Genomic DNA, 15,995 nt, shown 5'->3' on the forward strand with positions numbered 1-15,995 from the left:
GCTCCAGTCATTTGCCTCCCATTTCTTAAAGAATAGTGTTTGAATGTAGGCTGTGCCTGCTATCCACCAATCCCTGGTCCAGGTGGGTTGTTGAACAATTTCTCCCAGGAAGGACCTAACTCACCCTACCTGTGTAAACATTACCAGAGCAGTGTTAAAATTAACCAGCCTGTGTGGCCCCACCTTCCAAGATGAGGTGGAAGGCCCCTCAAGGCAGGGACTTCCTGGTTGTGGCACCCCTCGTGTGCATTAGATGCCCCCCCCACAGCCCCCTTTGGCATAGCACATGATCTGGACGTGGGCCTGATTCTCACATGTGGGAGAAAGAGGTGACGGAATTCAAGGATGGCAGAGCGGAGGATTACGGAGGGTTATCTTTGCTGCAAAAAAATCAATACAGCAAGCCATGGGCGGGGAGAGCACATTTTCCTTGATGAGCTAATTTTCTGCTTGCAGGGCTTTCTATATGTAAAGGGGCATTCAAAGCTGGTATCCCTCACCAGCAGTCTGAAGTAGTACAGTCCATTCTCCCACCTCAGGACCCCTCTGAGATAAGAGTATCTCCCAGCGATCCCATCCCATTATCTTGCGTGTGTGAACCAAGTCATCTGTGTTTACTCAGACATTTTCCAATCATAGATTTGGATCCTTTCTTGTTGCCGAAACTGGCATTTGTTTTACTGCTGCTGTTACTTTTAAAAGCTTTTTTTAAGTAACAATTTTTATACATCTCACAATCAGCCCCACGGGCTTCTGATGGTTGTTTTGCTGCTATTCCTTAACTGGCTGCTGCTGCTTTATTGGATTTCGTTTAAACAGTGCTAACTCATTTAAATCGATACTTTAATTGCTTATTTAATGCTAGTTTTTCTGTCTGTTTTACGGTATTACTCCTTCTATACTGAATTGTTTTTTTAAAAGATGGCGACTTCTTGTGTATGGGTTTTAACAACGCAAACTGTCTCAAAAACTTTTCATTCAGAATCTTCCCCAACACTTTGGGGTCTTTTAACTGGTGGTGCTAGTTTGTAAGTCAAATGACCTCTTCCCAGTTATAAGCCTATGGTCCATCACAGGGCTCATTTCGAGGGGGAACGCGCCAGAACACAGTTCCGGCAGTTCCCCAAAGAGGTCACATGTCAGGTGGCCCCACCCACCTGACTCTCGGCCATTTTGGGCCCGTTTCATCCTGGATTGGGGCCGAAATGGCCCGGATCGGGCCTCTGACGGGTGGTGGATCACTCTTCCACTCAGCAGCGGCCTGATCCTGACCATTTTGAGCCCCTTTTTGGCCATTTTCAGCCCCTTTTTGCCATTTTGGGCCCAATTTCGGCCCTGAATGGCCAGGATTGGGTCCAAAACAGCCAGGATAGGTGATGCCAGAGGGTGCGGCATATGCTAATGAGTTATGCTAATGAGATCCTCTCTTTTTCTACGAAATGACCCCTGGTCCATCCAGATCCAATCCCATTTTCCACAGGGTCGACCCCTGGAAAGTCTGCAAGTAGGGCACGGAGGTCAAAGCCCCTGCCTCCTGTTGTCCTCTCCTAACTGGCATTCAAAGGTACACCACCCCTGCATATGGCAGTTCCATTTAGCCACTGTGGCCCATAACCCTATGTAGGCCTCAGTTAGCAGATAAGAGAACAGGGAGTGGGTTTTTTTTAAAAAAAAAATCCATTTCATTTCAAAAACTCACCCTTTACATGTTGCCCAACACAGGTCCCGTTCGAAGACCGGCATCTTGTATGTGTAGGAACAGCCTGTTGCCACCCGATAGACGTAGGTCCTCGACAGGGCCGAGAAGCGGGCGTGGAAGGTGTCGGGAACGCGACAGGCACCTAGGATGCTTTTGAGAAAGACAAAAGAAAGATTCCCCCTTGAACAAAATGCTGATGTTATATGAACAATGTTTGACGTTCAGGGTTCAAATGAGAAGTGTTTGGCTCTGAGTTAGCAACCTCTCTGTTGGGTTCTTACCCAGGAGTTTGGGACATCACGTAAGCTTCATCTTTCTATGTTATTTGCACAACCATCCTGAGAGAGAGGTTACAGTAAGAGAGTATGACTGCCCCAAGGTCAGCCATATGGATTTCTACATTGCCATAAAAGCAGCCCTGCCAGATCAGACCAAAAGTCTACTTTGCCCTGTATCTTGTTTGACACAGTTGCTAACCAGATGCCGAAACACAGAGCACCGAGGTCAAAGCCTCCCCTGAACCCAGGAAACACTACTCAGAAGTAAATTGTTTCTGAGCATGGAAGTTACATTTATGACTGACTACCACCGACCGACCAATCCACAGCTTGATCTAATAATTGGCTGTCAAAGCTATCTAAGGTAGTGGCCGTCAGGTCATCCTGAGGCAGTGAGTTCCACAAGTTAATTATGCATTACATGGAGAAGACTGCAAGAAATGAAGTTCACAGCAGTGGCTCATGCAGACAAACAACTGGCGACCCCCTCTGAGGGCAAGCACTTCTGCTGTGCGACTAGAGATCCAATCACTTGCCTGACACAGAGATACAGCAGGGAGACTCATCACCATGGAGGATCACTGGAAGAGCACTAAAAGAGCAAGTGTTTTGTATACCAAATGGACTGGGAAATCTTCCCTTAGTTTCTTAAGACGTGCAAGCATGCACTATGGGAAGATCAAGCTATGGGATAACATCTACTTCTCACCCGGGGGAGAGAATACGGAAGAAAGTACCCTCAGAGGTTTCCTGACATCTGACACTGGCTCAGATGAAGCACGGCATCGGGGAACCTCAAACAGTGAAATAAAAGAACCCCTGAACTGTTATGCAGTCACACCTTGGCTCCTGCTCTCCTCTGGATACAGGAAGATCTGCAGCCTGGTTCAGGGCCATCAACCCATACCAGGACTGTACCACTTTAGAATGTGGGGTAGTCTCCTGTGATGGAATGCATGGAAGGGGGAGCCAAACAAAGAAAACTAGACTATCACAGTAGAACTCTTCTCCCAACATGCTATTCTTTTTTTAAAAAATTAGAGGGGTGTTCAAATCATTAGAACCCAGCACAATCTGAAGTGGTATAGCCCTGACATGGCTAGGCCACCTGAGTGAAAGAAAAACAAAGCCCGTGGCCTCCTCAAAGCCCCTCCCAATGCAGCTGGAGATGCCAACCTCACCGGACTAGCCCCGAATGGGTTCAGTCTCAGAAAGGCCCACTCCCAGCCAGCGGCAGAGAAGTCGCATCATAAAGACGGCCGGGCTGGAAAAGATGACCCAGTTTCCTCCTTGCTCTATCCATCTGCCGTAGCAAGCTGATTACCAGCCGCTTGAAAAGATCCGTCATAGACGAGATTTTGAGCAGAGGCGGCTGCCAGGTGTAACCGTGGTTGGGATGGCTCAGCCGTGCCTGGGGGTCTTTATATTCCCCATCAAACCGAAGAGTGCATTTGAACCGAACTTTTGCAAACGGCAGAAGTTTCGTTCCCCATTGGCTCACGTTCCCTTTTTGAGTAATCCGCCTTTTGGTTTTGCCTCCCCAGGCAAAACCAACTGTTTCTGAACAGGACAGAAGCTTTTACTTTGCACTCGGAACCATAGAGAAGTTCTCCTAGTGGAAATTGGACCCTGCATTTCCACTTGCCATAAGAACGGAAGAGCCCTGCTGGATCAATCCAAGGGTCCCTCTAACCCAGAATTCTGTTTCCAATGATGGTCAGCTGCTTGCTTCTGAGAAAGCCTACAAACAGACCATAAATCGGACAGGCCTCAGGTCAGATTACACTTTCCTTGGTACGCCTGTGCGAGCTAGCAAACCCCGGCAGCCCCAATCACCCCCTTCTTTCTATACATTTCTCTTGTTTTGAGATTGGCAGCAAAGCCAAATGGAATTCTTCAGCCATCTAGATGCAGGTTTACAGATTTCAGCTTTCTTTAACCCCCCCCCCCCCATCTGCTGGCTTCTTTGAACATTCGTAAGCAATCACTGATGGCGCCTGATTTTACTGTTTATCTGTCATGCTTTATGGCTTTTAAAAACTATTTGATGCTATTTTATCTTACTGTATAAAAGGTGAGCCATGCTCCCAACAACTCAACTTTTACATTGGCGCAGGCGCAGATGGCAAGAAGGCCATGAGCGCCTGCACGGCCCTTCCCAGCCCCATTGGGCCGAGATGGCAGCAGAGGTAGGAAAGCCTGGACCGGCCCAGGGCGTGGGGGAAGGGACCATGCCCGGCCCAGGCACCCTGCCCTCCTCCTGCCCAGATGGGGCGCTGCGGAGGGGGCAATGCCTGGCCCTCCACCCTGTCCTCCCCCAGCCCAATCCGGATGCTGCAGAGGGGGCAATGCCCAGCCCCCCAGCCCTGCCCTTTCTAGAGCCCATTGTATTTTTTCCCACAACAGGTTTTGTTGCTAGTTAGTGATAATTTGAAGTTTCATTTGCAAAATGCATCAGTTGCTTTTAAAAAAAAATCAAAGTGGTGCACAATGTGGTAAACCAGACATCCGAGCATAAAAGCAAATACCCCCAAATCAAAACACCCAGCCATGAGCCTTAAGCCTTAAATGTTGAAATAAGTATGAACGTTCAAAATCAGGTAAATGGCAACAGAGAGCAGAGGAGGCAGAAATTGATTAAAAAGCCCAAGCAAACTGCAGTAGTTTTCACCCTTCGAAGGATGTTGTAACCAGTCCCCACAGAGTTCCAAGCTCTGAGGCAGCTACCAACAAGGCCCTGCCATGAGTGGAGGCAAAGCAGGACCTTCCAACTCATTTCAAGCCATGGAGCTGGGGGAAGTTGTAGATCTACAGTGGAGAAGATGTTCTCCAAGATAAACCAAACATGTTCTGTATATTTTACTTTAACCGCCCTGTAACCTGCCTCCAGAACCAATTCCAGTTAAGAGCCACGTCATGTAAATATCTAATAATAAATAATCTTTTCAAAGACCCTTTTCCAGACATTCTAAAGAGTGTACAGCGAAAGCAAATCGGGGCAGAGTTGCCAATGCGATCTCCGTGAGCGCTGACCGTATGTACTTAGAATATCTGAAGAGGTGCCGGAGTTTTTCTCCCCCCATAGGTGAAAGAAGAAAATTCAGTGAAGGGGCTTTCCTGAAGCTGCCAGGCCAGGTCTTCCATCCCACCCCGTGTCTATGACCCAGCTCTAATCCAGAAGGGCTAGTAATAGACAAGACGGTCTCCAACACAGAAGAATCCAAACAGCTGTTTAGGCGGCTAGCCTACCAAAGGTGCCAGCAAATCTCTCCGTCAAGGCCAAACAGGTGGGGAAGTTTTACTGTTCCCTCTTGCCTTCGATCGCCATGACAACAACGTGGCTCCATGTAGGCCCCGGGCCTTGAAAAAATCTGCATTGCGGCCCCTCCAGGCAGTGGGAGACGGGACATTTGAAGGAGATGAGGTGGTTGCTAAGTCCCGGCAGCCAGATTAGCTTCTGGGGAATAAGAGGATCACTGGCCGTGTAAAATCCTTTTACAGCAGATAAAGCAGTGAGTTAAAGCTGCCTGGAGGAAGAAGAGCCATCGAGACAGTGAGATAATGGCCTCTAGACCGTCAATCTGTCGCACAAGGGACACCGAGAGAGATGCCAGCAGTGAAGAAAGGGAGGCGGCAAGCGAAGGTCAAAGGGATAGCCTTGGAGACTGCCACTTGTGATCTCCAAGGGTTTCCTCTGGGTGACCAGGCAGGGGCGTTTGCTACAAACTGGCTGTTCCCACAACCACGCATGACTAAAAGATAGTTTCACTGGGCAGCCATGTTAGTCTGTAGAAGCAGAGGACAATTTGGGTCCAGTAGCACCTTAGAGACCAACTAGATTTCCAGGATATGAGGTTTTGAGCATCAAAGCTCCCTTCGTTAAATACAATGAGTGGGAAAGGGTATGATGGCTTCACCTGGACTATAAAGACTCCCATCTTTTCCCACTCCTTGTGTCTGACGAAGGGAGCTTTGATTCTGAAAAGCTCATACCCTGGATGAGTCAGAGCTCCCTTCGTCTGATATACAGCTAAAAGATACATGACTAAAAGAAAGCCATAGAGGCGAGTTGGCTACAGAGGACAACATTTTTATCCCAGCCTTACTCCACAGAGTTCAGGGTGGCATATTAAGGCTTCCTGCCCAACCTCTACCCTTTAAAAAGCCCTGGCAGGACAGTAACTCCGGTGGCCTAACTTGTAATAACTCCAGCCTGGGCCATTACTGGCATCTAGGAAGGGGCTATGGTACAGTGGAAGAGCCCCTACTTTGCTTGCCTAAAGTCCTAAGTTCAATCCCCTCCAGTTAAAGGGATCAGGGACTGGTAATATGAAAGACCTTTTAGCAGAGCAGATAATACTGACCTTGATAGTTCAAGGGTCTGACTTCAGTGTAAGGCGGGTTCATGCGTGCAAGTTGGACACCAAGAAATAAGCCAGGGCAAGGGCGGGGTAGATTTCAAGCAGGTTGTGGGTCCAAGTTTCTTTCCTGGAGGCCACGCCCCAAATTTTACACCAGGAACACCGAGTAACAGCCATTGGCAAGCTAGACCTTCTGCCCCGCTAAAGGCCTCAGCATCTGAGCCCTGAAAAGGGTGCAATCGTTTCCGCAGAGCACGGTGGGGTACCGCGGGCTGCCGTTCCGTCCTGAAATGTCCTGCCGTTTCACTGTCCACCCCCCTGAGCTAGAATGATGGGTGGATCGGCCTGACATTTATTTTCCGTTTCGGCTTTGAGCTGTTGTCATGGAATCCGTTCGACGTGGGCACAATCCAAGGCTCAACACCTACTCCCAAAAGACATTACTGTCACTTTTTAAACATGTTGCATAAGCAGTTTTTTTTTCTTCAAAAGATAGAACTATTCGGCAATGCCGAAGACTTATTGCTTATTCTTTGAGAGTTTATTCTTTGAGAGTCTTTTTTGGCTGTGTGTACCTGTGATCACACCACGCAAACTGGGGCCTGACAAGAGCCCCGAGGCCTCTCATTTGACAGCTCAGAATGCTTTAATGCCTTAATTTCAGAGAAAGCAGATTGCAAGCCCCGCTTCAGACAGCTCAGCAATTCCCGGCACACAACTTTGCGACTCGACGCTTCCAAAATGCAAGGGGCTTTGGCGTGGTTCCGCTGGCTGCCGCCGCAGCCAATTTCGGGGCAGGAAAATATTAAATTACTGAACAGCCTCCCCCTCCCCAGGTGAAATGGAGACGGAATAGCCAAGCCAGGAATCCCGTTTCCTCTCCAGGCTCGGTCGACAATAAGAGCTCTCTCGCCAAGTCTCCCAAATGTTGCGTGCCAAGCCACTTGAAAGCACTGACATTTTTAAATTCAGTGTCAAGGGAGGGTTCTTGGAGCTGCAATATCATCGCTGGGTGACTCTCGGCGGGCCACATGTCAATCAGTTGCTTTAAATGCAAAGCTGCCAAGGTTTCTTTCTTCAATTTGATTTTTTTTAAAAAAACAACAGTCACACTAAGTCAGGAGAACACGAAGAGGGAGAAAATGCAACATGTTGGGGCCCCCAAGCCAGACCTCAAATTTCACTGCTAGACTGGGACAAATTTAGGGTTTTTATTTAAAGTCTGGAGGCAGTACCCCATTTCCAAAACCTTGTTCACATGGCAATGGGTTGCGTACATGCAACTATTGGCAAAGAGGTTGTGTGCACGTGTGCCAAAGAGAAGGCTGCCAGAGAGCTGGAGTGGGGTGGGGGGTTAGAGTAAGCTTGGAAGGGGGCCAGAGTTCAATAAGTTAAAGAAACACTGGCTGAGGAACCAGTACTTCTGCAGCAAGGAGCAAAGGGGCTTGGATTTGGATAGAAGTTGTTCTTTTTGCAATCCCTAGTCCTAAAGGGAAAGGAGCCAGTTGCGAGTTAAAAGCACGAGGCTCCCGTAGAGTTCCCTTTCAGTGGAGAGAGTTTTCATATAACCAGTTAATATGCAGCGCCAGCAGGGGTGGGCAGCAGCTACAGAGCTAGACTCAGAGCAGAAAGACCCAGGTTCGAATCAGACTTCAAACTCACTGGCTGATTTTGGAGCCTGCCACCATCTCGTCGCTTATTCTACCTCATAAGGCTGTTGTTGGGGATGCAACAGGAGGAACCCCAGGTACCATACCTATCTGGCTGTAATAATCCACAATGCCATTACATGTTTTTAAAAAATTAAATTGGACTTGCTGTCAAAGCTTTCAGACTGAGCGTAAATGTGGGGGAGTCTATTTGACCCCAGCGAAGCATGAAAGAGTTGCGATCCCAACTTCTGCACAGTCCAATTGAACCACGACTACGATCCCGGATGTGGGGTGGACGTGACCCCGGTGCTGCGTGAGAGAAATTTCTACACCTTGAAAGTAGGACGCAAAAACAAAAGTTGCTGTCAGCTCTGCCCATCAGAAACTTGCTGTGTTGGCGTCCGAGCTGGGATGCACCAAACAAAACAGAGATTAGGGGATACAGTGAATAGCCAGCAAGGCTGACAGACATAAACTTTTACTATTCTCTTTGCAAAGCAAAATCCAGACCCATGTGTGGATGAGAGGGGGGCCTCTTTTGATCCCAGAATGTTTTCATCCCTGAATGCTGGGATGGGGAGTCTCCCTGATCCGTTTTTTGTTTCAAAACTTGATCCTGCAGGACAGCAGATGAATAAATGGTGCCAAATGCTTAGAATACACAGGCAGTGACCCCGGGTTTCTAGAAGAGACTACCTCCAGCTGGAAATGAACGGTACCCGTGCCGCTGGAATGGAGAAAGTATTGTATCAGCACTGGGTTCTGGACCAGTCACCCTGGCGCAGCCTGATCCACCTCGCAGGGTCGTTGTGAAGATAAAACGGAGGAGAGAGAACCATATCCTAGATTCCTTAGAGGGAGGGAAGGATACAAATATAATAGCCAGACAGATTACCAGCTTGACCCCAGACCCTTTCAAGGTCGGAGGGAAGGGGCGCCAGAGACCAGAAAAGCCATTTATTGCCAGAAACACCGACAATAAATGTTTAATAACCACTTTTCAAGATCACTCACTTTCTTCCTCTCTAAACCACGGCACAATTAAATCCAAAGTGTTTTGAATATATAATATTTTCAGGAAAAAAGCCTTCTACACATCCTCCAGTTTAATAAAAATAATCTTTTTTTAAAAAAAAATCAAGCTGCAAAGATTGTTGTTAGTTCCTTTCACATTTTCTTAGACTCGGTTGGCAGCATATATCCTCGAGAGTCATCTTTGGTTAGGTCTACATGTACTGAAAACGCCTTGGGACACATCACAGATTTATTGGAGGGGTATTGCCAAGAAAATGTCGGGATGCAACGTCCCCCCATGGGTCAGTAATGACTCAGTGCTTGCACAGGGCTTACCTTTACCTTTTACGGTTTGTAGCCTCCTCTATTGGTGCCTCCCCTTTTTCCTGATCCGGTATAACACAGCAGCAGGCTCCCCCCTGTTATTCCAAGCCCGAATTGGAAGCTTTTATTGGTGGGTGAGTGTGGTGCAGAATCAGACCGTACCACATTAGCACACCCGAGGTATAATTAAAAAGCACCCTGGGTTGGATTCTCCCCCTCCCTGCTGAATGTCTAGGACAGCCGTTACCAAACAATTTGCATCCCATCTTTACTTACCAGATTAAAATCGGAGGTGCACACTTCAGTCTTAAACCCTCCCAAAATGCAAATGCTGAGCATCACCTGCCCCCAGAGGAGCACATACCTGTATGTTTTCATGTGTGCTACTATTCTGAATGTGTCTCCTGACTGGAAGGGAGTAAGCAAGACCAGAGCAGTGACTCCTGCAGAGATTTAACAGGCAGACTCTTGGAAAGGGGCAGGAAATGCTGCCCCATCTCCACGGCAGGTGCAACTGGAGCATTCGACCATGCTCAACGCAGAGGTGCGACATTACCTGTATCCCAGTGTCTGAAAAGAAGCAATGCTGCCACCACTGTAGCAAAACACTCCTTTTGCATGAAAAAGATCCCAGTTAATCTGCAGTTAAAGGGAAAGGCTTTTCTCGATGCAGGACCCTGGTGAGCCACTGTTAATTTAGAGTAGGCGATACCTGGCTCAACAGACCAACTGTTTGATTCGGAAGAAGGTAGCTTTGTATGTTAAAATCACGGCCCTGTCAGCAACGAGTGGCAGACACAGTTTGTGAAGAGCGACTGCAGTATACATGCAGCTCTGGCAGCAGTAGGCGGAGAATGAGATAATACTCCCTCCCAGAGTTGTTGGCAAGGTGAACCATTTCCCCAACTTTCTGCAAAAGTTGGCTTATGTAACATCTTAACAAGGAGTGATAAAAGCCATCCTCTTCCCCCCCCTCCTCCCCAGCAGTAATGTCTTTTGGGAGTAGGTGTTGAGACTTGGATTGTGCCCACGGTGGAACGGGTTCCATGACAACGGCTCAAAATCGTAACGGAAAAGAAACATCAGGCTGATCCACCCATCACTCTAGCCCAGAGGCGAGGAAAACTGTGGGGTGTTGGAGGGTCCAATGCCCCCCTCCTGTTACCTGACTCGGCTCCACACAAACTATCGCACCACATTCGGGGCTAGGAGGCCGACGTCCTCAGCAGGGCAAAGGGACCCAGTTCCCAGAAACCACAGCGACATGCTGGAATTTCAGCCCCATTCTAAGCGATCTGCCGTTTGCCAGCACTTGCAGCCAGGGGTAAGGGAGAGAACAGGAGGCAGCTGCACTGAGTAGAGTTGCACCCTTCTAAGGCCTGAGCTAGACAAGATGTTGGGCCACCAGTTGGGGTGCAACCCAATTCACCTTCCCTGCGGCCCGACGGCAGCTACAGCATTTCTGCACAGGCTCAGAATCAAGGGCAATTCTGAGCACCGCGGCCCTGCTACTTTATGGACTTGTGCACAAAAGACCTTTATTGCTAGTATCTTATTCTTATTTGCACCGATTGCTGCAGACCCCGCGACCAAGCCAGCCAACCAAACAAGGCATCCTTGGTACTTTTATGCAGTTGCTGTCTCCCACCTAGAACAGAAACCCTCTCTTGTTCACTGATATGCAGTTAGGTTTCTAAGCAGCCCTCTTCTGGTCCTGGGAACTGTAATTCCCAGGGTCCTCTGTGGCAAGAAGCATGCACACGGCACCATCCGTGCACTCACATTAGCTCGACAAAGTGGAAGAGAACGTGCAGAAAAAGCTCAGAATGATAAAGCCAGTTCTGAGCAGAGTCACAGGGACTTCAGCCTGTCCTATCTCACCCATTAAATGCAGGGCTTTATATTTTTTGGAAACTCACCGGATCAGCTCAGGCTTGAGGTAGCAGTTAAGAGACTGGACAAGGACACTTTCAAGGAAAGGAGGGCACCCGGGTTTCTTCTCTACATCAATGTGGGCAGCGTTACATAGGGCATGCACCCCCGAGTCTGTCCGGCTGGAGATTACGAATTTGATTGGCGTGGAGGGTCGGAGTTTCTCTGCCGCTTTCTGAAAAACCAACACGAGGCAGTAACTTGGACAGGCAGTTGAGACAAAAAGGGACCCAAGCTTCTAGCCATTAAGATTGCAAAGATATGACTGGAAATATGAGGGAAACGGCTGCTGAAATCTCAGAAGCCAGGCTATGGTTGCCAGTTTACGAGATCCTTCAGTTGCTTTTCCAGCTCTTTGCCTCTTTCTCATTTGCTAGCTGTTGTACAAATGAAGCGATAGTGTGTTTGCTAATGAGTCTTTTAGGATCGAGGCCCAAGCTGAAAATGTTAAGGCGTCGACCCCTGGGGAAGCCCCCACAACGGGCACATCAAGCAGTATCAACAACCAGCCCATAAAGATGTAAAATACTGATTTCTTCAAAGCTGCACCTTCAAACATACACTGTGAAATTTTAATCCATTCTGGCAAAATGCCCATCAAACGACAGGCATGTGTTTACAGAAGCTGAGCCAGTCGTTGCTCACTTCCAGGCTTGTTAAACGTGGCAGGCTTTTACCTTCCTCCTATCAGTTAGTTGCTTGGCATGCAAATAGGCCTGAGAAGAGACAGGATACTTGAGTGGAAGTCAGGCGACTGGAGGTCAAGGGACTAGAGGTCGTCGTTTCCTTTTAAAATTGCCTATGATATGAATTTTTAAAAAAATCATACCCAATGAGTTCAAAGCTGCCCCTGTCCTCCATTTTATACCCCCAAGGCTGTAAGTCAGAATTGTGTAGCGGTTCGAGTGTCAGAGTAGGATCTGGGAGGCCCGGGTTCGAATCCCCACTCTGTCATGGAAACTTGCTGGGTTTTCTTGGGCCAGTCACACATGCGCAACCTAACCTACCTCACAGGGTTGTTGTGAGGAGGAGAGGAGAAGGATGTGAGTTGCTTTGGGTCTCCATTGGAGAGAAAGGCAGGCTATGAAGAAAGCAAATAAATAAATAAATAGAGTGCTTTACAACAAAATAAGGATCTGAGGCCAGCTCTCCTCATCCGTACTGACACTCTAGATATTATCTTGTCCCTCTCTAGACCAAAGTTAGCTACTGGGGGAGCGGTGTAGGAGGAGGCAGGGAGACACAGAGAGATTTGCCAAAACGAGGAACATCGTTAGACAAAGGATTATAATCTCAATCTACACAGACTATTCTCGGGAGTCCGCAGACGACGCAAAAGGTCAAATCCCCATGGAGAATCCAGCCCAGGGACGGATTCAGCTTCAGCGGGGCCAAAGCACGCACTTCGCTCCCGACGGCCACCGGCTCAGGGGCAGTAAACTGGCCTTTGTCACCGACAGACAATCCATTACGGTGCCACGGTTTATGACGTTCCTGACAGGAAAAGGGCTATAAAAGAGAAGCGAGAGCCCATCAATTATTAAAACCGCAGGGGCCGGGCTAGCGGTGCCCCGAGCAGTGAGGTCATTCGGTTCGAAGCTGCAGCAATCAGCTTCTCAAAGGGACAGAGACAACCGGGGGCTCCCCCCCTCCCCTGTGGCTCAATCGCTGAGCCCCTGTTTGTTACGTGGGAGGTCCCAAGATCAATTCCAGTGTCTCCAATTAATATAGGAGAATAGAATGAATTAATAGAATAGAATTAATAGAATAGAATTAATATAGGGAATAGATGTTGGGAAACACCTTTCCCTGCCTGAGACCCCAGAGGGAGCCGCTGGTAATCACATTGTGCAAGGTGACTCCAGGGGGCACAGAATGCAACCCTAAACAGAATTATACCCGCCTGAGTTACCACCTCCTTTGAAGGCATGCGGTGCAAGATGAACCAATGGCCTAAGCTGATAGAAAGCAGCTTCACACAATATGGAATTCAGTGGGAGCATCTGGTTTGCATGCAGAACGTCCCCGGTTCCGTTCCCGGCATCTCCAGTTAAAGGACTGCAGGGAGCCAATGAAGAGAGCCTTTCTATTGTTGGCAGCTGCCTGTCACTTTCCTGGGAGTAAGCCCCGTTGGATAAAATGGGGCTTAATTCTGAACAGAGCTGCTTAGGTTTATTATAGAAAAAGGGGGAAATGGTGGGTGGATTCAAAAGGAGTCGGAAAGGGGGCAAAATACAAAATACAGGGAAGAGGACGCTATCACTCACCTCACAGTGTCTCAAATAAAAGCAATAGTGTTAGTAAGACTCAGGCTAAGCTTTACACGCACACCACAGGCGATGCAGTTTCTGGAATTTGACGCCGCACATGGAAGTCAGTATCTTGAAAATTTTTCGAAATCTTTCCCAGGACTGCGAGGTAGTGCAAAACATTCTCCCCCAAACTGCGAACATATAAAAATCCTTATCTGAAAGGTCCATCGAGCTCCATCTTCTTTGGTCTCAGAGAACGGTCTTTCCCAATGTGGCTCCCTAAGACTCTTTTAGTGAGAGACACCAAAGATTGAACCTGAGGCCCTTTGCATACAAAGGAACTGCTAAACCACTACGGTACAACCTCCACTCAAAGCTATGAACTGTCTAGCATATATATTCTCCAATAATTAAAAAGGTTGGGTTTTTTCCCCTGCAATGTCTCAATACCTATGCTTAAAGGGTTTGCTGTAAGGCGGCGGGGGGGGGGGGTTCAGTTTATTTATATCATTTATAGTCCGCCTTTCTCACTGACACTCAAGATGGAGTACACAGTGTGAGATTAGTACAGTCAATTTCAAGGACATTTCCATAAATAATGCCATAGGGTAAAATAAACACAAGTTTATAAAGACACAGCATTAGCAAGAATCCAATACAGAGTTGAAGAAATGCTGAAACAGAGCATAAGCAATTCTAGGGCTGACATTAGACCACATGAGCACAGGTGGTACAAAGGAGTACATATTTAAGACAACAGGCAGTATGTAAGGCAACCTAGTGTTGAAGTCTATGGTCCCTAACTCATTAGTGAAACATCTGAGAAGCCCCTCCCTACAATACAAAAGCCTTTTTGAATAATTCGGTTTTACATCGTTGGCGGAAAGCTAGGAGATTGGGGGCTCTCCTGACCTTCTCAGGCAGGCCGTTCCACAGGGTAGGGGCCACCACAGAGAAAGCCCCTGTATGGGCTGCTGTTGATTTCGCCCATGTGTAGGGTGGCACCTGCAGGAGACCCTGTTCAGATGAGCAAAGCTGCCGTGGAGGAACATAGGGAGGGGAGCAGTCCTGTAGGTATGTTGTGCCAAGGCTGTGAAAAGCTTTGTATGTGATAACCAGTACCTTGAAGTGAGCACAGTAGCTGATAGGTAGCCAAGGAGACTGTAGAATGGGGGTGATGTTCATACTCCTGCTTGCTCCTGATAGCAGTCGCGAATGTTGGATGAATGGGGGAACGTACTACACAGGCAAGTCACTGAGGATCTAAAAACCCCCGACTTAGCAACCACCTGGTAAAACACTGTAGGTAAAGAGGTGTGGACCTCAGAACCAATTTTTTTTCCTATTCACAAGGGAGGTCTATTGCCTTTGTGCAAGGCCCCTGCTGGAAACAGAACGCTAGAACAGCCAGGCCTTTGGTCTGACCTAGCAGGGAAATTCCTACGTTCTTAGAATACAGAAAGTAACATTTAAACTGATGAAACTATTAAAAGAATTTCCGATCGAAGTAAACAAACAAAAAAAGCCATTTGGAGAGCTTCAAGTGGGTGGTAAATAATGCCAGAAACAGAAATTAATATCATAAACAACGAGAGGCTGTCGGCTCGCTTGACGTAAGCAGCCAAACGGTCCCCTTTTCGGGATGCAAACTCCCCTCCGCAGAAGCTATTTATGTCCCTGCTCCTGTCTTGCAGCTGGAAACCAGAAAAAAAAAGGGGAGGGGGGGAATCAGATGGATAAATTCACCACCTGCCATTTCAGCGCCTGCAGAAAACCGATCAAGATGGGTTAGTCTGTCTGTAGCAGTGGAAAAGAGCAAGAGTCCAGTAGCACCTATGAGACTAACAAAATTAGTGGTAGGGTAGGAGCTATTGGACTCTTGCCTTTTCCCACAGCAGTAAGCAGGGCCTTCAAAGAGAGTGGCAACTCAGACGGGCATCATTCTGCTTAGGATTGCATTCTATGTCCCCTGGAGTCAATGGAGTTAGAAGGGTAGTGGAAGGTGGCATTAAACAGTGGTTTGTGCCAGAAACATTGGTTGGTCTTCTGGGGCAAGCAACAGAGCCCTGTTTGTGTCAAAATCCCTGTTTTCTGTATATCTTCTTTCCCTTGGTGCCTAGCCAGGAGAACAATTCTCTCTACGTGCCACCCCTGCAGTCAGGTGTCCACAAAGGGCGACACTATTCATCAAACTGTGGTTTGCAAATTCAGATGTTGCACAAACCAAACTGTATAAACAGGGAGCAAAACAGTTGCAAACCTAGCTTTGAAATCTCACAGAAGCGCTCCTTCTGGATCCTGGATGTACCATTTTAACCTGCACGTGGGGGCTCACATGACCAAAATACTCCTTAAAAAAAAAGACGTTCCCTTCATGGAGAAAACTAGCTTGTCAAGGAAAACAGTTCTGGCCTATTTTACTCCTTGATACACTTGTTTTCTACATGCAGGGAATTCTCTTGTATGGGAGAACTTTTACCCGT

At 47.9% G+C, this 15,995-nt stretch overlaps 1 protein-coding gene across 1 annotated transcript in view; it reads right to left on the reverse strand.

Moving 5' to 3' along the window:
- Positions 1–15,995, reverse strand: part of PUSL1 (pseudouridine synthase like 1) — a 45,206-nt gene that overhangs the window by 14,472 nt on the left and 14,739 nt on the right. Inside the window, exons 3-4 of the mRNA XM_055001589.1 lie at positions 11,248–11,435; positions 1,700–1,849 (exon numbers count right to left, since the gene is read on the reverse strand). Of these exons, the coding sequence (XP_054857564.1) occupies positions 1,700–1,849; positions 11,248–11,435 (338 nt within the window). The remainder of the gene's footprint in view (positions 1–1,699; positions 1,850–11,247; positions 11,436–15,995) is intronic.

The sequence above is a fragment of the Eublepharis macularius genome, chromosome 17, assembly GCF_028583425.1.
Source record: "Eublepharis macularius isolate TG4126 chromosome 17, MPM_Emac_v1.0, whole genome shotgun sequence".
Taxonomy (NCBI): Eukaryota; Metazoa; Chordata; class Lepidosauria; order Squamata; family Eublepharidae; genus Eublepharis; species Eublepharis macularius.